This window comes from Oncorhynchus mykiss, chromosome 24, assembly GCF_057628025.1.
Source record: "Oncorhynchus mykiss isolate SJ-2025 chromosome 24, ASM5762802v1, whole genome shotgun sequence".
Taxonomy (NCBI): domain Eukaryota; kingdom Metazoa; phylum Chordata; class Actinopteri; order Salmoniformes; family Salmonidae; genus Oncorhynchus; species Oncorhynchus mykiss.
Genome location: NC_143045.1, coordinates 18,366,236 through 18,389,780, shown reverse-complemented (window position 1 = coordinate 18,389,780; position 23,545 = coordinate 18,366,236). Strand labels below are relative to the sequence as shown.

At 43.8% G+C, this 23,545-nt stretch overlaps 1 protein-coding gene across 1 annotated transcript in view; it reads left to right on the top strand.

Annotated features, from left to right (window-relative positions):
* LOC110503901 (nectin-3-like protein) overlaps positions 1-21,713 on the top strand; it is a 70,442-nt gene extending 48,729 nt beyond the window's left edge. Inside the window, exons 2-7 of the mRNA XM_021582532.3 lie at positions 2,412-2,759; positions 7,931-8,115; positions 8,532-8,646; positions 10,153-10,270; positions 10,501-10,652; positions 20,922-21,713. Of these exons, the coding sequence (XP_021438207.2) occupies positions 2,412-2,759; positions 7,931-8,115; positions 8,532-8,646; positions 10,153-10,270; positions 10,501-10,652; positions 20,922-21,586 (1,583 nt within the window). The 3' untranslated portion in view covers positions 21,587-21,713. The remainder of the gene's footprint in view (positions 1-2,411; positions 2,760-7,930; positions 8,116-8,531; positions 8,647-10,152; positions 10,271-10,500; positions 10,653-20,921) is intronic.
* The last annotated feature ends 1,832 nt before the right edge of the window (positions 21,714-23,545 follow it).

Genomic DNA, 23,545 nt, shown 5'->3' with positions numbered 1-23,545 from the left:
GAGTCTGGCTGCGTAGCTTACACTGACCCTGGCACTCAACCACACCAATACACACAGAGGATACTGTGACATCACGGCAAAATGACGCTAAACAAACACAGCACAACACAACTCATTGTGGTGCAACACACACACCCACACACAACTATTTGGCCATGGAAAGCTCTTACAACCCACCCCCCCACCAGCTAGGCTTGCTATATGATTCACATATTCACATTTGCTCCCGGGTGGCACAGCGGGCTAAGGCACTGCATCTCAGTGCAAGAGGCATCACTGCAGTCCCTGATTCGAATCCAGGCTGCATCACATGATAGGGAGTACAATTGGGCCAGCGTCGTCCGGGGTAGGCCGTCATTGTAAATAAGAATTTGTTCTTAACTGACTTGCCTAGTTAAATAAAGTAAAGGTAAGAAAATATCCTCTAAACAAAATACCTGAATAAAATAAAATAATATATGTCACTTGCGCCGAATACAACAGGTAGATCTTACAGTGAAATGCTGAATACAACAGGTAGATCTTACAGTGAAATGCTTACTTACAAGCCCTTAACCAACAAAGCAGTTTTAAGAAAATGCCCCCAAAAAGTAAGAGATAAGAATAACAAATAATTAAAGAATAACAAATAATCATACACACATGCACAGATTGCTCGCACATTCACCCGCAGTTTTTATAGTGGAAAGATATCGCGTGTGTGTGTGCGTCTGCATGTACATGATCCCTGAAATTGCGGGAGAAGAAGAGCCTATATTCCCTCTTAGCCAGGATAGCATAGCTGTGGTTTACCACTCATATTCATGCCAAGGATCCCAAAGTACCAGCCACTTTTATTAGGTTACTCCACACACATTTGTAGGTGGAAATTTAGATCTCCCAAATATAACTTTTAAAATTGTGTTAAGAAAACTTAGACCTTACACTGAATGTTTTGAATGGCATTCAGTTCATGTAAAAACATCAAGGCTAGTGCAAGATTTACAACGAGGGGTGCCCCCAACAATTCAATCCAGACGACCGGGTTGTAAAAGTTCATATAAACTTAATGTTTAAATATATATGTGGGTATCAATAACTCATTGGTGTTATTATGTTTAGAGACATTTGACTCGGGTCTTTTCCTTTTTGGAATAGATTTTGCCCATGATTCTAGATATAGGACTAACCAGTAATTTAACATGTATTTCAAATTCATATTCCCTCATTAAGTTGTAGGCTAGTGATGCATTCAGATTTTGCTGCCTGTGGTGTTTCTAAATGTTACATTAGGCATGTGTTGCTCAATTTTTTTTTGATGGTTAGACTAGCTAGTTATTGCAAACATTCAGCACGAGGCGTTAGTCCTATCTAGTAAGAAGTAGGCCTGCTGTAGGGCAGGAGGCGCCTACCGGTATCTCATGTTTCTGTAACTTGATGTACAAGTACACCCCCTAGACAGACTAGTGTCTTATCTACTATAAATCAAATAAGCCTAGTAGGCTTGTATCATTAAACTTCTACATTCCAAGCAAAGGAAAACAAAAAGTAGAGAGACACAATACTGTTGAATCATGTAGGGCTTCATTGCCTAATTTCTGTCCATTGAAGCGGCTGATTCCCACTGTTGACAGCATTGTGCCATAATCAAGTGCTCATCCTCTCTCCATTGGCCTTCTGCACCTTTACTCAATCACAGCATCCAAACCAGCCAGCCAGCCCCCATGAAAATCCCACGTTTACATGTTACAGCAAGCTGAAAATAACTTCCAAATAAATATGTGGTGTGCATAGACACAGATGAAAGGGACTTTCAAAAACAGGGGAAAAAAAACATAAAATTGCTTGTTATGTTTAATCTCCTTCCATAAGTTATTTTTTCTTGTTAATGCTTTGACATTATATGGCAAGGTGCTCTAACAATTAGCAGCAGGGACAGTGAGAACGTTATGTGGTGAACAGGGAGGCTGAATTCACACACTGAGGGGTTCCAGACCCTGACACCTTTCCCTGATGAACCCCCTAAAAAGCTTAAATCCCAGCCCTTGCTAAACTGTTGAAATACCATCTTAATATCACAAACATACAGCACAACTAGTTGTTCCAGAAAGAAGTCAGGTCAGCCCATTCCCATAGGAAGAGTAACATGAGAGGGAATTGACGTGATATAGTATGTTTCATAATGTAGGCAGATCTCATCAAGGCGGTTTGGTTTCTATGGTTTGGAAGGGGTGATTGTTTCTGAATAAAAGCATGAAAGAGGAATAAAAAAAGTGTAATAAAAGTTGAAAATAAGTAAGACTATGCTGTTCTCCTTTTTGACTGATTACAGTCTTTCTTTTTATGACTGTTCTCAACAACATGGATCTCTCCTGTAACCGTGTTTGTTTATATCTAGCTGACTGTGTCCCTCCCCTTCCCCCTGTCTATAGGTGTGAGTAGTAATGCGGTACTGGTCCCAGAGAGGGTGAGTGCTGTGCTGGGGAAGAACATTACTCTGGGCTGCAGGGTGGAGGTGGGCACCAACCTCAGCCTCACCCAGAGCTCCTGGGAGCGTCGCCTGCCCTCAGGCACCATCACCCTGGCCGTCTTCAACCCCCAGTTTGGCATCTCCATCTCCCCAGACTACGCCAGGCGCCTGTCCTTCATGAACCCCTCCGTGCACGATGCCACCATCGTCCTGGAAGGCGTGGGTTTTCAGGACATTGGGTCTTACACGTGTAAAGTTGCGACTTTCCCGTTGGGAAACACGCAGGCATCCATCACCGTCAATATACTCGGTACGTGGAACTCTTTAGACTGGTCGGCCCTGGTCAAAAGTGGTGCACTATAGAGGAAATAGGGGGAAATTTTGGATGCAGCCACAATGGGCCCTGGTCAAAAGGAGTGCTCTAAATGGGGAATAGGGTGCCATTTGGGACTCAGACACTTGGCATCCACCATGAAGAATACAGCACCAGCTCCATTTTACCTGAATGTCCTTTCTCAGAAAATCTTCTCACTGTCCCATGAATAATCGGAGGTCAATTTAGACTTGTCCTTGATAAATATTCATACAGCTATTACTGTAGGAGCCAAATGCCTCATAGATTTACTGACTTAATATAAACAAATCCACACGTAAAGGTTCCAATTCGTCTGGAAACATTAAAGTAGCACCTTACTGAAAGTGGAAAGTGAACTTAAAGATTGTTATGCGGTCAGCATGTTTCCACCCCTATAATGGTTGATTGGATTGTGGACAGTGATGAAAGCTGCAGCCAGGCTTCATGTGTATCTCTCTTGAGACCAAAGTCCCAAATAGCACCCTATTCCCTATTTAGTTCACTGCTTTTGACTGGTGAAAGTAGGGCACAATATAGGGAGTAGGGTGACATTTTGAGACTCGGATGACTAATGAGGGCTACATTAAGTACTGCTGTGACAGGACGCTGCCTGACTCGACTCAGTGTCTGGGCCTCCACAGCCTTCCATTAGCCCACATCTACCTTTACTCTGTTTGATTCCCAAATGGCACCCTATTCTCTAGTGCACTCCTTTTGACCAGGACCCATGGGGAATAGTGTAATTTGGGACTGAGCCTGGGCTTCCACAGCCTTCCTTAACTGTGTTGTTGTTTATTGGGGGTGTTTTATTTGTTAACACTGTGAGTGGGTACTCTCCGCTTCTGAGAATAATCACTGTTATAAAAACCAAAAGCTCATAGCAGTAAAAAAAAAAAAATGCTTCCCTTTCTTACAACATTTTGCAGGACTCTGACGGTTGTAAGAATAAGTAGGACCCCCCCCTTTCTCTACCACCCCCTTCCTCCTAACCACACAAAAGGCACAGGGTTACGTTTTAATGGTAGGAGGAGCTTTGCTACTTCAGCCCCAAGCCCCCACCTGTAAACAATGGAAAAGGAATAATACACCACCACCGAAACTCTGAAAATTAGAATTACCTTTTGTTTGGGATTTGTATTGCTGGTGAGGAAGTGAGAAACCTGCAGTTTTCTAAGAAACTGAGTTTCTGCTAAGATTTCTAAGCGTTACCAAGACAACACTTAAAAAAGCTGCATTAATGAAGATGCCAACTGATGCTACTAGGCCTGACATTGTGGCAAACTCCACAGTCTGGCCCAGCTCCACTTTCACTTTCTGAGTTATTATTATATCATCAAACCATAAGCGTTCTTTTACTCCGGCCCAGATCTCTCTGCATAGCTCACTGTTCATGACATCAATCAATCAAATGTATTTTACAGAAACCCATGCCTTAAACCCCTAACAGCAAGCAATGCAGATGTAGAAGCACACTGGCTAGGAAAAACTCCCTAGAAAGGCAGGAACCTAGGAAGAAACCTAGAGAGGAAGCAGGCTTTGAGGGGTGGCCAGTCGTCTTCTGGCTGTGCCAGGTGGAGATTATAACATTACATGGCCAAGATGTTCAAACGTTCACAGATGACCAGCAGCATCAAATAATAATAATCACAGTTGGTGCAACAGGTCAGTACCTCAGGAGTAAAGGTCAGTACCTCAGGAGTAAATGTCAGTTGGCTTTTCATAGCCGATCATTCAGAGTATGACCAGCTTTTAATAAATTAAACTCACCAAAACCATACAGAACAAATGAAGCAGTGAAGTAAATGCAGTGCTCAACAGCAACTACACGAAAACAAGATCCCACAAAAAGCCAGTGGGAAAAGGCTTCCTAAATATGATCCCCAATCAGAGACAACGATAAACAGCTGCCTCTGATTGGGAACCATACCAGGCCAACATAGACATATAATAACCTAGATAACCCACCCTAGTCACACCCCGACCTAACCAACATAGAGAATAAAAGGCTCTCTATGGTCAGGGCATGACACAAATGTTGCAATTGCTATTTGACTTGCGATTTAGAGCAAAACCCTTGGGTGAACTGTTGTAGTCATGGAAATACAACGATTACACTAATTATATAGTTATAATCTAATAGTGGGCACTTTGTCATGTCAAACAACACTGTATTCAATGTATAAAAATGCCAGGGAGGAGTTATTGTGACAGGGTAGGAACAAAAGTGTTTAGAAGCGTTTCCTAGGGGACCCTATAATCTTTGGCTACTATTGAACGTTTTCTCTAAGCTACTTCATGCAGCCCAAAGCAGGTGGTAAACTCCATCTAATGCAAAATAAATTGGTAACAGCTATTTGATATAGCTAACATATTCATATTCATTTGAATATTCCTCTTTGATTTAGATACTGTTACACAAACAACATGCTGATTTATATCTACACCATCACTAGTATTATCAGGCTGTATGTATGTATAGCTAATTACATTTGTTCTGACTCAGTACATTTATTAGCCAGCTAGCTAACTAGCGATTAGCATTAGAGGCTAACAAGATTTAGGCCCAACTTGCTAAAAAAAGACAAACTAGCTATTTGTAGATTTAAGAAACACAATCTAATAGTGTAATTATAGAACGCTAGTGGATTTATATAAGGAAGCATTGTGAAAACAGCATCGTTTTCATCAACATTGTTGCATATGCTGTATTGATTATGCAGACTGAACGCAAGTGTCTGTCTCGCATTTGAGGAACAATAAATGCACTCCTTGAGGGATGGGGCAAAGCTTGGTCTGTGTGGAAAGCGGCATGGAGAGAGAGAGCAGAGAGAGATGATTCAAGTAGCAAAGTAAACTATGAAAATTGATGTTACACACGGCGTATCACATTTAACAAACCAAACATTAAAATAATTTTTATAGAAGGTAAAGTAAAAATCTGAACCAGTCCTTGCATCAATACCGGTATATCGTAAAATATGGTATACCGCCCAGCCCTAGGTGTTCATCAGAGCCTAATGGGACGGGGCCGACACGGCTCCCACTGCCTGCTCTCTGCCTGTCTGACGTAAAGTCATTATCCTCTGCACTCAACGAGATAAATCTGACCCACATCCCTCTCCGACAGCCTCTCCAAATTAACACGTCCGGGGCTTTGAACAAAACGAAGTCGTCTCTAACCAATCTGAGTATCAAAGCCAATGTAAAATTTTAAAACCACCGCTTTATCCACGTGTGTTCTGGCTCTAGCCCAACCCATTGGTTTCTGGACCAGTCAAACTCCCCCAAATGTGTTCACATTCAGTGAAGGGTTTGGGAGGTCTCAGATCCAGATTCATTGCAGAGAAGAAACTAACGTCAGAGGGTGTGGCATAGCGTTTGGCTGAAGCAAGGTGTCTGGGTAGCCAGGCAATAGATTCAGATGAGTAATGATGGAAAAGAAAGGCAGCCTGGCTGCTCCCTGAATCATAGATTTAACCACTAGAGCCAATTTGTGAAGTGGAATAGCGCTTTCCAGCCTCTTTCCCTCACCTTCCTGCACTATTGCAATTCCACAAATACACAACATGCGTAGCATCAATTTAGCAAAAACATTTAATTACACATTATCCAAACAGATTGTTGCATGGACGCCTTTAGTCCTAGCGTATTTACTTCACACAAAGTCGCCATAAATTCAAAATGCACACATAATTGACACACTGCACACGAAACAAAAATACAGGAAACACCTACAGTATAGACTATCCAAGAACGTGTCTCTTTGAGCAGTCATTGTGACTCTTCAGACAGTCACAAATTTGATAGGCCTATATACACAGTTCACTACATGGGTATCTCTGTCACAGACATGAAGTCTGTTAACAATTCAGAGAGGCATGAGGAAAATGTAGTCTTCTCCTGTCCTAGAGCCTAGGCTATTGAGGAACATGATAACGCTCATAATTTATAAGCGGCCTGTTTCGCAATTCACAACGTAATTGGCGATCAAAGATAGTTACTCTATCATTACTAAATATCATCAGTTTAATTTGCTCTTATTTGGAGAGAACTTTGTCATAGTGACCATATCTTGGTTTTAAACACTTTAAATGGGCACTTCCGATTTTTGCGGTATTTCCCGGGACTCTCAGGATAAATATACATTTTTCCCGGTATTGAAGCTTAGTAGGAAATATTAATCCCTAGTGAAACCCCTACTGGCTGTCAGCATTGACAGTTAGTGATTGTGAGAGGTGTCTAATATTTAGTATGTCTGTCGGTGCACTAGAAGAGTTCAAGTAGTGCTTTGTGGAACAGGTCGAGTGCTATATCACAGCGGTCACTTTCCTTTCACGTGGTTCTAAAGCACTGAATATCAGCACACATTAACAGCAACCCACCTCCCCAGCTCAGGACAGGACACCACACAATGAAACAGAGACACACAACAGCACTAAGTATTATGTCTGACATTGGTCTGTGTTAAACTGTTTTCCAGGTCATTATGAACCATATTAGCAAGCCATGAGTAGTAGGAGCAGTTTCAAAGTACAGCATTTACAACACAAAATCCATTGTTTTGGTTTAGGAGGAAGGGAATGGAGTTCAAACAGCTTGATGGAGATGCTCCAAAAGTCACTCTAATAGAGATGTCTTGGTCGATGCTGCACAATAATATTGCTTTCACAAACATCTCTCGCAAACATCTCCAGCACAATAACAATACAAATAGTTGAGTTCCCTCCAAAGTGCTGATATAGTTTCAGATTGCTTGGCTCATCATTTTTTAATAGATATCTGTAAAATGCAGGAAATCAATCTGTGTCTGGCAGCAGCGTGTGTGTACCGTGGCCACTTCCTCCTGTCTGTCCACATCTCCGTCCCTGTTTTATGTTGCACATTATTTATTCATCTTCATATACAAAATATCAATACTCATTTTGTAATCTATTCTCCATTCTGTTTTGTTATCTCTCTGCATGCCCTTTTCTCTCTCTCGCTTGTTTTCTTTTTCTCTTTGTGTCTCACTGTCTCTCCTCTCCCTCTCAATTTGTTGTTGTTGTCTGTATGTATATCGCCAATGCTGCGAAATGAATTGCAACATTGGGAACATTCTAGTGTTCTCATCTCTCTCTTTCCCTTAGTGGAGCCCAAGGTTTACGTCTCTGCCGGCTCAATGGCCCTGGTGGATGGTGGTAATGAGTCGGTGGCGGCCACCTGCATAGCGGAGCGCGGCCGGCCTGCAGCCGAGGTGTCCTGGGAGACTGAGCTGTTTGGCCGCTCTGAGGTCCAGACGCAGGACGAGCCCAACGGCACCTATTCCACCCAGGTACAAACAGAAAAGAGCTCCTGCTTTGACAACACACCACAGTACCGACATATTGTGTTCCAAATGTCAGCCCATTTCCTATATAGTGCACTACTTTTGACAAAGACCAGTTTTGGTCAGTTTTGCCCTTGGGCTCTAGGCAAAAGCCAAATATATAGGGAATAGGGTTCCATTTGGGACACAGCCATGGTCTCACACACAATCACCCTCCTCTTGGGGGGGAATATATATATATATATATGTGTATGTATGTATGTATGTATGTATGTATGTATGTATGTGTATATATATATATATATATATATATATATGAGAAAGAGAGAGATCATGAAGCAGACATGCAGAGCTCACACTGACACTCTTTAAACATGCTTAAATATTTACACGTCTAACTAAATGTCGCCTCCACCACCCAGGTGCATTATGTGTTGGAGCCACGAAAACACTCCCAGGGCCACACCCTCACCTGCGTGGTGCGCCACCCGGCCCTGCAGACTGAGTTCAGGATACCCTACGTGCTCAATGTGCAGTGTGAGTGTTGTGGGGGACCAGGTCGTACAGGACAGCAGAGCAGTAGGGTCATTGAAATAGAACAACTAGATCAGCTTTTTCATGGTTTGTATATAGAGATGGATGCCACCATTACAAGGAGAGGGATAGCTAGCTATCTTTGTGTTTTGCTTGAGAGTGGTTGTTGTGCTGATAGGTGGGCTTTGTGTTGATGATCTGTCTTGCCTCTGGTGTCTGTCAGCGACAGCTGCTGCTCATGTTGTTTCAGCATATTCTCTCTGACTACATAAACATTTAGACAACTGCCACATGTATCAGTGAAGTCATACTGCTAGCCTGATTTACAGTACAGTTTGCACAGAGAACGGACTGACTCCCTGTCTTCCCCCTTTTGCTCATAAAAGGGCCATTAAGGAGTCATCTTCATTTTATAATCATTGATGCATGCTTCCTTGGCAAGCTGAACTTGTGAATAGTGGGTAGTATCTATTTTGAACTATGTGAGTGCAAGCTAATGAAGGCGTTGTATGAAATATTGATCAAGCCTCAGCAGCAGCAGGTGGAAGAGAGGTGGGGGCAGAAGGGTGGAGATGCAGAAAGCCGAGGTTAGGAAGAGAAAGGTTTGTAGCTCAATACATTGTGTCAAATGCAGAGGCAGGGGATTTTAAGTGCCAAAGAAGCACAATTTCACCATGAACAGAGTGCAAAGGTCAACATGACACACTGATAACGTCTTGTTCCCTTCCCGACCGTGTACTGTAATACGTTTTGCCTGCTCACTCTCCAGAGAAATCAAAAAGGGGAAATTGGATACCAGAGTCATTGTTTACAGTTATTACAGTACAGCCAGTGGTATCTGTAATAGCTCTGGTAGTGGCTGGTTGTGAGCTGCTGGAGAGAGTGGATTATTACCCCTATATCTCCACGCTCTGACCTGTCTGAGGTAGGCTCTGTCTGTCTGTCTCTCTGTCTCTCTGTCTCTCTGTCTCTCTGTCTCTCTGTCTCTCTCTCTCTCTCTCTCTCTCTCTCTCTCTCTCTCTCTCTCTCTCTCTCTCTCTCTCTCTCTCTCTCTCATGCGTTGATTGTTTTCTAGGTTTCACACAGCCAACAAAACCTCTGTGCAGTAGAATTCTTCAATTCTGCTTTTCATTTTGATTATCACTTGTTTTGTTTGTATATTGCTTGCTTTTTCCTCCTGGGGGGAAAGCTCATTTGTCATCACTGTACTGCTAGAGGTCACATTGGCTATTGTGTAGAATGTACAATGCACTCTAGGGTATTTTCTTTTAAATGAATTTCGTGTTTTGTATAGAAAGAATATTGTGTTATTAAAGGATCCTGATCATAGTGTATCTTGTACAATAGGCCTATATGGTATGTACCCTAGTCTACTTTATTACAAAGTAGCTACAGTAAGTAACTAATAATAATAATAATAATAATAATAATAATAATAATAATAAAGAATAATAAGATTGTAGAATAAAGAATAAAGTTATTTTCATAGATACTGTGCTTCTTTTCCAGTTGCTCCTGAGGTGACGGTGGTGGGATATGATCAGAACTGGTTTATTGGTCAGGAGAATGTGAAGCTGGACTGTGGAGCCAAAGCAAACCCACCTGCCCACCACTTCTCCTGGACCAGGTCAGGGTCCTCTAGCTAGCAGCTTACCCACCCACTACACCCCACAACATGCTATACACAAACCGCATCACAAATAGCACCCTTTGGTCAAAAGTAGTGGTCAAAAGTAGTGCTCTATAATGGGAATAGGGTGCCATTTTGGACGCACGACTACTGTGATCATTGCTGGCTAGTAATATCCAGATAATGTTTGTATCCCTGTGTTTGTATATGATCTCCTTTCTTTACAGATTGGATGGGCCGATGCCTGACGGTGTGGATATAGTGAACAACACTTTTCGTTTCACTCGTCCTCTGGAGAGAAATGACTCTGGACTGTACAGGTGTGAGGTGTACAACGACATCGGTCCACGCAGTCATGACGTTCACGTCTGGATACAAGGTGAGAGAGTATGGCCTTCGTTAAACCCTTCAAACAGAGTTCTCCCACCATGACACCAGAGGAGAAAAGAGCAGCATAAACACACACTATCAGCACCAAAGGTTCAAACTATTGTGGTTATGACAACATTAGATATCTGTGATAAGAGAGGTAGTGTTTCACGCTGTTTGTTTTTGGGAACACAGTATGCACTAATATGTAACAATATGCCTGCTTGTCAATGGGACCACAGTGTGCAGACATTTAGCCCTTTTTTGTTTATCTTGTTTGTTGTCCAAGGTTATTTGTCAGGGTTGGACACAATGAATTGCATACAGATACAGTAACAGACTCTAGTATATTCCCTCCTCATAAAATAGGATGTGTGCTCCATGCTCTGCTGTAAGAGCTGCATGGAGTTTCCATTCTCTCATCAAGAGATTACTAATTATATTTACTTTAATTTAATACACATTAATTCATGTCTGACTCGCGAAACAGACAGAGGATTTCCCCCCCAAAGCTCTCGAAACATAGTTTTTATAAATTTGGCCTCACTTGGCTACGGTACTGGGCTGTTCTGATGTAAGGGAACACTGCTTGGAGAACACACAGCCAGCAGCTTCCCCATCCGTCCTCCTCTCCCTCCTCTTGTCTCCCTCTCCTCTCCTCTCTTTACGTTTGGCTCCTCTATTATTCTTTAGGTATGGAGCATGAGAACTGTGCTCCCCATTTTCCTCTTTCTTCTAATCTATATCCAAACATAATGACTGCTACTCTTAGACACATTCATCCAAGGCATACAATCTCTCTGGTTTCTCACTGAGAGGAGAGCGGGAGAGCAGGCTGGAGGAGCTAAAGCAGGCGGTCAAATCAAATTGTATTGGTCACATACACATAGTTAACAGATGTTAATGTGAGTGTAGCAAAATGCGTGTGCTTCTCGTGCCGACAGTGCAGTAATATCTAACAATTCCACAACAACTACCTAATACACACAAATCTAAAGGGATGGAATAAGAATATGTACATATACAGTGCCTTGCGAAGGTTTTCGGCCCCCTTGAACTTTGCGACCTTTTGCCACATTTCAGGCTTCAAACATAAAGATATAAAACTGTATTTTTTGTGAAGAATCAACAACAAGTGGGACACAATCATGAAGTGGAACGACATTTATTGGATATTTCAAACTTTTTTAACAAATCAAAAACTGAAAAATTGGGCGTGCAAAATTATTCAGCCCCTTTACTTTCAGTGCAGCAAACTCTCTCCAGAAGTTCAGTGAGGATCTCTGAATGATCCAATGTTGACCTAAATGACTAATGATGATAAATACAATCCACCTGTGTGTAATCAAGTCTCCGTATAAATGCACCTGCACTGTGATAGTCTCAGAGGTCCGTTAAAAGTGCAGAGAGCATCATGAAGAACAAGGAACACACCAGGCAGGTCCGAGATACTGTTGTGAAGAAGTTTAAAGCCGGATTTGGATACAAAAAGATTTCCCAAGCTTTAAACATCCCAAGGAGCACTGTGCAAGCGATAATATTGAAATGGAAGGAGTATCAGACCACTGCAAATCTACCAAGACCTGGCCGTCCCTCTAAACTTTCAGCTCATACAAGGAGAAGACTGATCAGAGATGCAGCCAAGAGGCCCATGATCACTCTGGATGAACTGCAGAGATCTACAGCTGAGGTGGGAGACTCTGTCCATAGGACAACAATCAGTCGTATATTGCACAAATCTGGCCTTTATGGAAGAGTGGCAAGAAGAAAACCATTTCTTAAAGATATCCATAAAAAGTGTTGTTTAAAGTTTGCCACAAGCCACCTGGGAGGCACACCAAACATGTGGAAGAAGGTGCTCTGGTCAGATGAAACCAAAATTGAACTTTTTGGCAACAATGCAAAACGTTATGTTTGGCGTAAAAGCAACATAGCTCATCACCCTGAACACACCATCCCCACTGTCATACATGGTGGTGGCAGCATCATGGTTTGGGCCTGCTTTTCTTCTGCAGGGACAGGGAAGATGGTTAAAATTGATGGGAAGATGGATGGAGCCAAATACAGGACCATTCTGGAAGAAAACCTGATGGAGTCTGCAAAAGACCTGAGACTGGGACGGAGATTTGTCTTCCAACAAGACAATGATCCAAAACATAAAGCAAAATCTACAATGGAATGGTTCAAAAATAAACATATCCAGGTGTTAGAATGGCCAAGTCAAAGTCCAGACCTGAATCCAATCGAGAATCTGTGGAAAGAACTGAAAACTGCTGTTCACAAATGCTCTCCATCCAACCTCACTGATCTTGAGCTGTTTTGCAAGGAGGAATGGGAAAAAATGTCAGTCTCTCGATGTGCAAAACTGATAGAGACATACCCCAAGCGACTTACAGCTGTAATCGCAGCAAAAGGTGGCGCTACAAAGTATTAACTTAAGGGGGCTGAATAATTTTGCACGCCCAATTTTTCAGTTTTTGATTTGTTAAAAAAGTTTGAAATATCCAATAAATGTCGTTCCACTTCATGATTGTGTCCCACTTGTTGTTGATTCTTCACAAAAAAATACAGTTTTATATCTTTATGTTTGAAGCCTGAAATGTGGCAAAAGGTCGCAAAGTTCAAGGGGGCCGAATACTTTCGCAAGGCACTGTAAATATATGGATGAGCGATGACCGAGCGGCATAGGCAAGATGCAATAAGATACAGTATCTACATATGAGATGAGTAGTGTAAGAGATGTAAACATTATTCAAGTGGCATTATTTCAAGTGACTAGGTAGTTTGCACCCGGTGATGCGTTGTGCAGACCGCACCACCCTCTGAAGAGCCTTGCGGTTGAGGGTGGTGCAGTTGCCGTACCAGGCGGTGATACAGCCCGACAGTACAGTTGTGGCCAAAAGTTTTTAGAATGACAGAAATATTAATTTCTACAAAGTTTGCTGCTTCAGTGTCTTTAGATATGTTTGTCAGATTCTACTATGGAATACTGAAGTATAATTACAAACATTTCATAAGTGTCAAAGGCTTTTATTGACAATTACATGAAGTTGATGCAGAGTCAATAATTGCAGTGTTGACCCTTCTTTTTCAAGACCTCTGCAATCCGCCCTGGCATGCTGTGAATTAACTTCTGGGCCACATTCTGACTGATGGCAGCCCATTCTTGCATAATCAATGCTTGGAGTTTGTCAGAATTTGTTGGTTTTTGTTTGTCTACCCGCCTCTTGAGGATTGACCACAAGTTCTCAAGTTTTTTTCCGGATGCCGATGCCGCAAACAATCGGAAAGGGGATTCATCAGAGAAAATGACTTTACCCCAGTCCTCAGCAGTCTGTACCCTGTACCTTTTGCAAAATAACAGTCTGTCCCTGATGTTTTTCCTGGAGAGAAGTGGCTTCTTTGCTGCCCTTCTTGATACCAGGCCATCCTCCAAAAGTCTTCGCCTACCTGTGCGTGCAGATGCACTAACACCTGCCTGCTGCTATTCCTGAGCAAGCTCTGTACTGGTGATGCCCCGATCCCGCAGCTGAATCAACTTTAGGAGACAGTCCTGGTGCTTGCTGGACTTTCTTGGGCGCCCTGAAGCCTTCTTCACAACAATTGAACCGCTCTCCTTGAAGTTCTTGATGATCCGATAAATGGTTGATTTAGGTGCAATCTTACTGTCAGCAATATCCTTGCCTGTGAAGCCCTTTATGTGCAAAGCAATGATGACTGCATGTGTTTCCTTGCAGGTAACCATGGTTGACAGAGGAAGGACAATGATTCCAAGCACTACCCTCCTTTTGAAGCTTCCAGTCAGTTATTCAAACGCAATCAGCATGACAAGAGTGATCTCCAGCCCTCGTCAACACTCACACCTGTGTTAACTAGAGAATCACTGACATGATGTCAGCTGGTCCTTTTGTGGCAGGGCTGAAATGCAATGGAAATGTTTTTTAGGGATTCAGTCCATTGCATGGCAAAGAGGGACTTTGCAATTAATTGCAATTCATCTGATCACTCTTCATAACATTCTGGAGTATATGCAAATTGCCATCATACAAACTGAGGCAGCAGACTTTGTGAACATTTATATTTGTGTCATTCTCAAACTTTTGGCCACGACTGTATGCTGTTAATTGTGCATCTGTAAAAGTTTGACAGTTTTAGGTGACAAGACAAATTTCTTCAGCCTCCTGTGGTTGAAGAGGCGCTGTTGCGCCTTCACCAAACTGTCTGTGTGTGTGTACCATTTCAGTTTGTCCGTGATGTGTACGCCGAGGAACTTAAAACTTTCCACCTTCTCCACTACTGTCCCGTTGATGTACATTGTTTTTTTTCCCCTCTGCTGTTTCCTGAAGTCCACGATCAACTCCTTTTTGTTGACGTTGAGTGAGAGATTGTTTTCTGACACCACACTCCGAGTGGCTGTCTCCCTGTAGGCTTTCTCGTCGCTGTTGATATTCAAGCCCACTACTGTGGTGTCGCCTGCAAACTTTATGATTTGAGTTGGAGGCGTGCATGGCCACGCAGTCATAGGTGAGAGTACAGGAGGGGGCTGAGCACGCACCCTTGTGGGGCCCCAGTGTTGAGGATCAGCGAAGTGGAGATGTTGTTTCCTACCGTCACCACCTGGGGGCGGCCCGATAGAAAGTCCAGGACCCAATTGCACAGGGCGGGGATGAGACCCAGGGCCGCGAGCTTAGAGGGTACTATGGGGTTGAATGCTGAGCTGTAGTCAATGAACAGCGTTCTTATGTAAGTATTCCTCTTGTCTTGATGGGATAGGGCAGTGTGATGGCGATTGCATCGTTTGTGGACCTGTTGGGGCGTTATGCAAACTGAAATGGGTCTAGGGTGGCAGGTAAGGTAGAGGTGATATGATCCTTGACTAGTCTCTTAAAGCATTTCATAATGACAGAAGTGAGTGCTATGGGGCAATGGTAATTTAGTTCAGTTATCTTTGTCTTCTTGGGTACAGGAACAATGGTGGCCATCTTGAAGCAGACTGGGGGAAGAAGCGATTGAATATGTCCGTAAACACACCTGCCAGCTGGTCTGCGCATGCTCTGAGGACGCGGCTAGGGATGCTGTCTGGGCCAGCAGCCTTGCGAGGGTCTACACGTTTAAGTGTCTCACGTCGGCCACGGTCCTTGGGCCGTGTCGGTGGCACTGTATTATACTCAAAGCGGGGAAAAAATGTGTTTAGTTTGTCTAGAAGCAAGACGTCGGTGTCCGTGATTGCCTGTAGACTCTGCCACATATGTCTCATGTCTGAGCTGTTGAATTGTGACTCCACTTTGTCCCTTTACTGACCTTTCTCTTGTTTGATTGCCTTGCGGAGGGAATAACTACACTGTTTATATTCAGCCGTATTCCCAGTCCTCTTTCCATGGTTAAATGCGGTGGTTTGTGCTTTCAGTTTTGCGTGAATGCCGCGATCTATCCACGGTTTCTGGTTAGGGTAGGTTTTAATAGTCACAGTGGGTACAACATCTCCAATGCACTTCCTCATAAACTTACTCGCTGAGTCAGCGTATAAATCGTTGTTATTCTCTGAGGAATATTTCCCAGTCTGCATGATCAAAACAATCTTTCGCGTGGATTCCGATTGGTCAGACCAGCGTTGAATGGTTCTAGTCACGGGCACATCCTGTTTGAGTTTCTGCCTATAGGACAGTAGGAGCAAAATGGAGTTGTGGTCGGATTTGCCGAAGGGAGGGCGGGGGAGGGCCATGTATGCATAGCCAGTGTATTGTCCACTCGAGTGCTACAGTCAATATGCTGATAGACTTTAGGTAGCCTTGTTCTCAAATTTGCTTTGTTAAAATCCCCAGCTACAATAAATGCAACCTCATTATATATGGTTTCCAGCTTACATAGAGTCCAGTGAAGTTCCTTTAGGGCCGTCGTGGCATCTGCTTGAGGGGGGATATACACGGCTGTGACAATAACCAATGAGAATTCTCTAGGGAGATAACATGGGTGGCAGTTGATTGTAAGGAATTCTAGGTCAGGTGAACAAAAGGACTTGAGTTCCTGTATGTTGTTATGATTACACCACGCTCCATCTGTGAGTTGGCCTGGTTCACTCGAAAACTAAGAGTGCTCCCCAAATTATACCATATTCGCTATATAGTGCACTACTTTTGACCAAAGCCCTATGGACCTTGGTCAAAAGTAGTGCACGATAAAGGTTACAGGGTGCCATTTGGGACGTGGTCTAAAGCTTGCTTGACACGCTGTCCAGGAAGGACTTGCACTGAGCAATTATCTAGCCTCTCCAAGCCAACAACATGGAGGAGTCCGGCATATGCCGCTTCTCTCACTCTAAGCCCCTGTGGACATGGATGCATCTAGGCCTAAGCCACAGTAGCAGGCAGGCAGGCAGAGCATGTTGTATCATCCCCCGCCCTTCTCCTTCGTAGCTGTCTCGGATACACTGTGATGTTTTCACAGTGCCCTGCATTGCGCTGCAAGTGTTTCTCCCCACCAGCAGCATCTCATTGACTGTGTCCCAAATGGCACCCTATTGCCTATACAGTGCACTACCTTTGACCATGGAAGGTGTATTGTGCATTCGAAAGTATTTACACCATTTGACTTTTTCCACATTTTGTTATGTTACAGCCTTATTCTAAAATGTATTAACTTGTTTTTTTCCTCATCAATATACACACAATACCCCATAATGACAAAGGAAATACTCGTTTTTAGACATTTTTACTAATGTATTAAAAATAAACTTAAATAACAAATGTACATAAGTAGACCCTTTACTCAGTACTTTGTTGAAGCACCTTTGGCAGAGATTACAGCCTCGATTCTTTGTGGGTATGACGCTACACGCTTGGCACAACTGTGTTTGGGGAGTTTCTCCCCTTCTTCTCTGCAGATCCACTCAATCTCTGTGAGGTTAGATGGGGAGCGTCGATGGGGAGCGTCGATGTACAGCTATTTTCAGGTCTCTCCAGAGATGTTAGATTGGGTTCAAGTCCGGGGTCTGGCTGGGCCACTCAAGGACATTCAGAGACTTGTCCCAAAGCCACTGCTGTGTTGTCTTGGCTGTGTGCTTAGGGTCGTTGTCCTGTTGGAAGGTGAACCTTCGGCCCAGTCTGAGATCCTGAGCGCTCTAGAACAGGTTTTCATCAATGATGTCTCTGTACATTGCTCCATTCATCTTTCCCTAGATCCTGACTAGTCTTCCAGTCCCTGCCGCTGAAAAACATCCCCACAGCATGATGCTGCCACCACCATGCTTCACCGTAGGGATGGTGCCAGGTTTTCTCCAGATGTGATGCTTGGCATTCAGGCCAAGGAGTTCAATCTTGGTTTCATCAGACCAGAGAATCTTGTTTCTCATGGTCTGAGAGTCTTTAAGGTGCCTTTTGGCAAACTCCAAGCGGTCTGTCATGTGCCTTTTACTGAGGAGTGGCTTCCGTATGGAAGTGCTACAGAGATGGTTGTCCTTCTGGAAGGTTTCCTCATCTCCACAGAGGAACTCTGGAGCTCTGTCATAGTGACTATCGGGTTCTTGGTCACCTCTCTGACCAAGGCCCTTCTCCCCCTATTGTTCAGTTTGGCTGGGCGGCCAGCTCTAGGAAGAGTCTTGGTGGTTCCAAACTTCTTCCATATAAGAATGGAGGCTACTGTGTTATGGGGGACCTTCTATGCTGCAGACATTTTTCTGTACCCTTCCCCAGATCTGTGTCTCGACGCTCTATGGACAATTCCTTTGACCTCATGGCTTGGTTTTTGCTCTGACATGCACTGTCTACTGTGGGACCTTGTAAAGACAGGTGTGTGTGCCTTTCCAAATCATGTCCAATCAATTGAATTTACCACAGGAGGATTCCAATCAAATTGAAGAAACATCTCAAGGATGATCAATGGAAACAGGATGCACCTGAGCTCAATTTCGAGTCTCATAGCAAGGTGTCTGAATACTTAAGTAAATAAGGCATTTCAGTTTTTATTTGTAATAATTTAGCAAAAATGTCTAAACCTGTTTTCGCTTTGTGTGTAGATTTATGAGGATTTTCTTATTTAATACATTTTAGAAGGCTTTAACGTAACAAAATGTGGAAAAAGTCAAGGAGTCTGAATACTCTCCGAATGCACTGTATATTGTGCCTATTGGAGCCTATATTGTGCTCAGTGCTCCCCATCATACACCATGTCCCTCTCTAGCTACCAGGATGAGATGGCACTGCAGTGGATTGCTGCTGTCTTACGGGCTCCTCACCAATTCTGCTATTTTGTGTGTTTTTTTACGTAAACTTTTTTTTTGTACATAATATTTTCGGCATCATTTCCTATGACCTCGTACACATCGACTCGATAATGGTACCCTGGGTACATAGCCAAGTTATCGTTACTCATTGTGTATTTATTCCTCATATTATTATTTTTCTATTATCCATTTGTCCTCTCTGAATTGTTGGGAAGGACCTGTAAGTAAGCATTTCACTGTTGTTTACAAAGCATGTGAAAAATCAGATTTGATTTGATATGAGGAGGTCCAGCTGTGGAGGTTGGGGATGGTTGTCTTAAGGCTAAGGGGGAGGCGTTATATATCAGCTCACTGACCTTGAGCTGCCTCTCCCCTCCCCCTTCTCCCCCCTTTAGATTATCACTGGTCCCTTAGTCACTGCTTTATAATTGCAGGTTAGTTAGATTCTCACTCAGTCAGGTAAATTGCAGCCATGATGTAATTAGCTGAAGGCTATGCTTGCTGCCATCCTGATTGCATTTGATCAGTCGTAGCTAAGACTCCAGTGTTAAGGAGAGATACAAAGCTGTCCTAGTGCAGCTTAGACTCCAGTATTAAGGGGAGATACAAAGCAGTTCCTAGTGCAGCTTAGATTCCAGTGTTAATTGGAGATACAATGAGGTCCTAGTGCAGCTTAGATTCCAGTGTTAATTGGAGATACAATGCGGTCCTAGTGCAGCTTTCAGTGTGTCTTTGTAGTCAGGCTCTTCATGTGTCTCTAGAGATACAGGCTGCTTTTTGTCCTGAAGGGAGGTCAATATTCAGACACAGTAATCCGCTCTCTGTCTCTCTGTCTGTCTCTCTTTGTCTGTCTCTGTGTCTCTATTGGCTGTCTTCTTTGGTTCTGGGTGTCATCACAGTAACTAGCCACTGAAGGACAAATCAGAGGCAGGAACCTCACATCGATCACACACTGCTTAATCTTCTCACATGACTTCCCAGAGAGAGGGGAAGAACAAATCACACGCATGCACGCGTGCGCACACACACACATATTCGTCTTCCCCTCTTAAATCCACATTTTCTCTTTACTTTCCACCAGAGTCACTCACTCCTTTACAGAGCCCAGAGTCACTCACTCCTTTACAGAGCCCAGAGTCACTCACTCCTTTACAGAGCCCAGAGTCACTCACTCCTTTACAGAGCCCAGAGTCACTCACTCCTTTACAGAGCCCAGAGTCACTCACTCCTTTACAGAGCCCAGAGTCACTCACTCCTAAACAGAGCCCAGAGCCACTCACTCTTTTACAGAGCCCAGAGCCACTCACTCTTTTACAGAGCCCAGAGCCACTGACTCCTTTACAGAGCCCAGAGCCACTGACTCCTTTACAGAGCCCAGAGCCACTCACTCTTTAACAGAGCCCAGAGCCACTGACTACTTTACAGGCCCAGAGCCACTGACTCCTTTACAGAGCCCAGAGTCACTTACTCTTTTACAGAGCCCAGAGTCACTTACTCTTTTACAGAGCCCAGAGCCACTGACTCCTTTACAGAGCCCAGAGCCACTCACTCTTTTACAGAGCCCAGAGCTACTGACTCCTTTACAGAGCCCAAAGCCACTGACTCCTTTACAGAGCCCAGAGCCACTTACTCTTTTACAGAGCCCAGAGACACTGACTCCTTTACAGAGCCCAGAGCCACTCACTCTTTTACAGAGCCCAGAGCCTTTGGTGTTTGTCCAGACACTTTACTTATTTAATTAATATGCTCTTTCAAAACAACGTGTTAGAATTTCAATTAAGCTTCTTTGTAAACTGTCATTTTCTAACAGGTTATAAACATTAGTGTATTCTATTTGTTCTGTATTCAATGATTATACTGTGTCACCAATCAGATTCTACAGATTCTATCAGATTCTATCAGATTCTACTACTTCAGATACTACAGACATTGATTCCTACAGATTATTAACTGACATTAAAAAATATATATATTCTGTCATGCCATTCCCTCCCTCCATTAAACATCATCTCTGCCCCCCCACCCCCTCTCTTTCACCCCCATTCTCTATCCATCCATCAGATCCTCCCCCCACCACGGCACCAGTCTCCTCCACATCTACTCCCCTCTTCCTGGACACCAGTGACACCAGCAGGGCCCCCAACAAGCGGCGAGGAGCGAGCGGCCACTTCACATCCCCCACCCTGGCCTCCCTGTCAGACAGCAGCCTGGGTACCATAGTGGGCGGGGCTGTGGGCGGGGTCCTGCTCCTGGGGTTGCTGCTGATCCTGGGCGGAGCTTGCTTCATGCGCCAGCGGAGGACCTTCAGGGGTGACTACTACACCAAACAGTACCTGGGCCCCTCCGACATGCAGAAGGAGTCCCAGCTGGACGTGCTCCAGCCCCACGAGCTGCAGGAGGTCTACGGGGACGGGCACAACTCTACCTGCAAGGACAGCCAGGAGCTGAAACCCAAGCCGGGACTGGGAGGGGACATAATTTACCCCAATGACATCAAGGACAAGGAGGACTGGGGCGATGGCCACAGGGGCCTCCGGGAGGGCAGCTACTACCCTGTTGAAAACCACAACAACATCCACCACCCCAAAGGGCCGCTCGTTCACACTCCCACTGTGACCAACGGCTCCCCCTACCTGCCGGAGGACTGCTATGACAACGGCACAGACAGCGAGTATGTGTCCCACATGGATGGGTCTGTGATCTCACGCAGGGAGTGGTATGTCTGAGAGCTACAGGGGAGCTGGAAAATACCTTTTGGCTCAAAATGACTCGGTGAGACAATAATTGAACAGGAGTTGAAATAGATATATTATAGAGAATTTGTCAATTCAATAAACAGACTCTTCTACACAAGAATGAACATTCCCGGCTCATTTGTGTGCTCTGACCCCAAGGACTTCCATATGACTTCCATATGGAGTGTGTTATAATGTCGTAGCATCTCAACAGATGATCGCAGGCTGGGAATGGCAGTAATCTGCTGTCATTATCCGCTTAACTTTAGAACTAGGGTTCATTTGGCAAGGGTTTCTCTGTACTATGTTGTTTCAACAGATGTGAGTGGTTCACTTTGTGTCGTTCTGCTTTTATGTATTTAAACACCTGTCTTACGTCATGAGTCTGGCATTTCAGCCCTCATTAGTGAAATATTTCTATCCCTTTTGAAAATTCTGAACTATGTTGCCCATATGTTGCATCAATTCAAACCCCTCATATTCAATGACATTTCCAAAACAATTGCCTGTAATCAAATGACTTTTTCATAAAGGTTACATTCTGATTGCTTGTTGCTGTTGAGCACCTAAATCAGATTATATTTTAGTTTTCAAACTGTTATACAGATGTGAAAGGGAAAAGGATTCAACAATATGACAAAAAGGGAGCAATTTGCCAAGTTTATGGTTCTAGATGACGATAGAATATATCCACATGTTGTGAGCAGGATGTACAGTGATACTGTCAGGACTATGGGACGTGATAAGACTCTTTTAAGCACATCGGAGGAATACATCTCAAGGTTTGTATCTATTTAGGACAGTGTATTGTTCTTTAGCATTGGTTGCACATTCTAGATTGTGTCCCATATGGCACCCTATTCCATATACATTCAGTGGCCAGTTTATTAGGTGCACCCATATAGTCCTGACTGTCATCAGAATGACGCAATAGGAACCGGGATTTGTCGGACCAGGCAATGTTTTTTCACTACTCAATTGTCCAGTGTTAGCTGACAGGAGTGAAACTCAGTGTGTGTCAGTGTGATCTGTGATGGGTTTTTCCAGTACACAACCAGGCACCATGACATGGTCTTTGTCCCAAATGGCATCCTATTCCGTACATAGTGCACTACTTTTGAACAGAGCCGGATGGGCAGTGGTCAAAAGTAGTGTACTATATAGGGAATTAGGATTCCATTTGGGAATGAGTCCATGACATGAGGTTGTAGCTACTAAAGGGTTGACATCACCAGTGATTCTATCTCCATTAGCTGGTATTGACCTTCCATTTCCTGTTCCTGCTCAGCCGGTAGCTTCGTTCTACCTGAGAAACTAAAGGATCAAAGTGACCTCTCCAAAGCCTCGCCATTAAAGGAAAGATCTCTTCCGTCAATTGGTCGGGTGGAGGGGAGCATGTATACACTGACTGTTGGAGGAGGGGGTTGTAAGAGGGGGAGATCTCCCTGTGGCATTTCAAGATGGGGCTTGGCTTTAGCCTGAGGTTTCTTTGTTTCTTCTTCTGGGGTTTTGCAGATTGAGGGCACACTCTTTTTAATTTGATCCTTCTTTTTTTGTTGCTCCCAACCCTTTGGTGGCTCATAAAACACTTGCGTATCACACACACACTCCAACCCTGTCATGTTCAAAGCCCAGCCTTCACCTCAAAGTTTTAGCTTTTTAATTAACTTCTCTTCTCTGGATGGACTTGGCGAATGTTTGACCTCAGTGACGTGTAGAGCATCTGTGTATGCAAGCACACTCATGTGTTTTTATCTGTTTGAGTCAAGGCTTCCAGCGTGTGCCTGACTAAATTGGACAAAGCCCCTCGGTGAAAACTTTTCTTAGCTTAGCTACTGCTCAGACATCCACCCAGGGGTTGTGAGCACGTAGGCTAGATACAATGCAGGGATAGATTCTCATGTCTTTGACTGTTTGTCTGTACACACAATGTGAGGTTAGCTTGGTTTT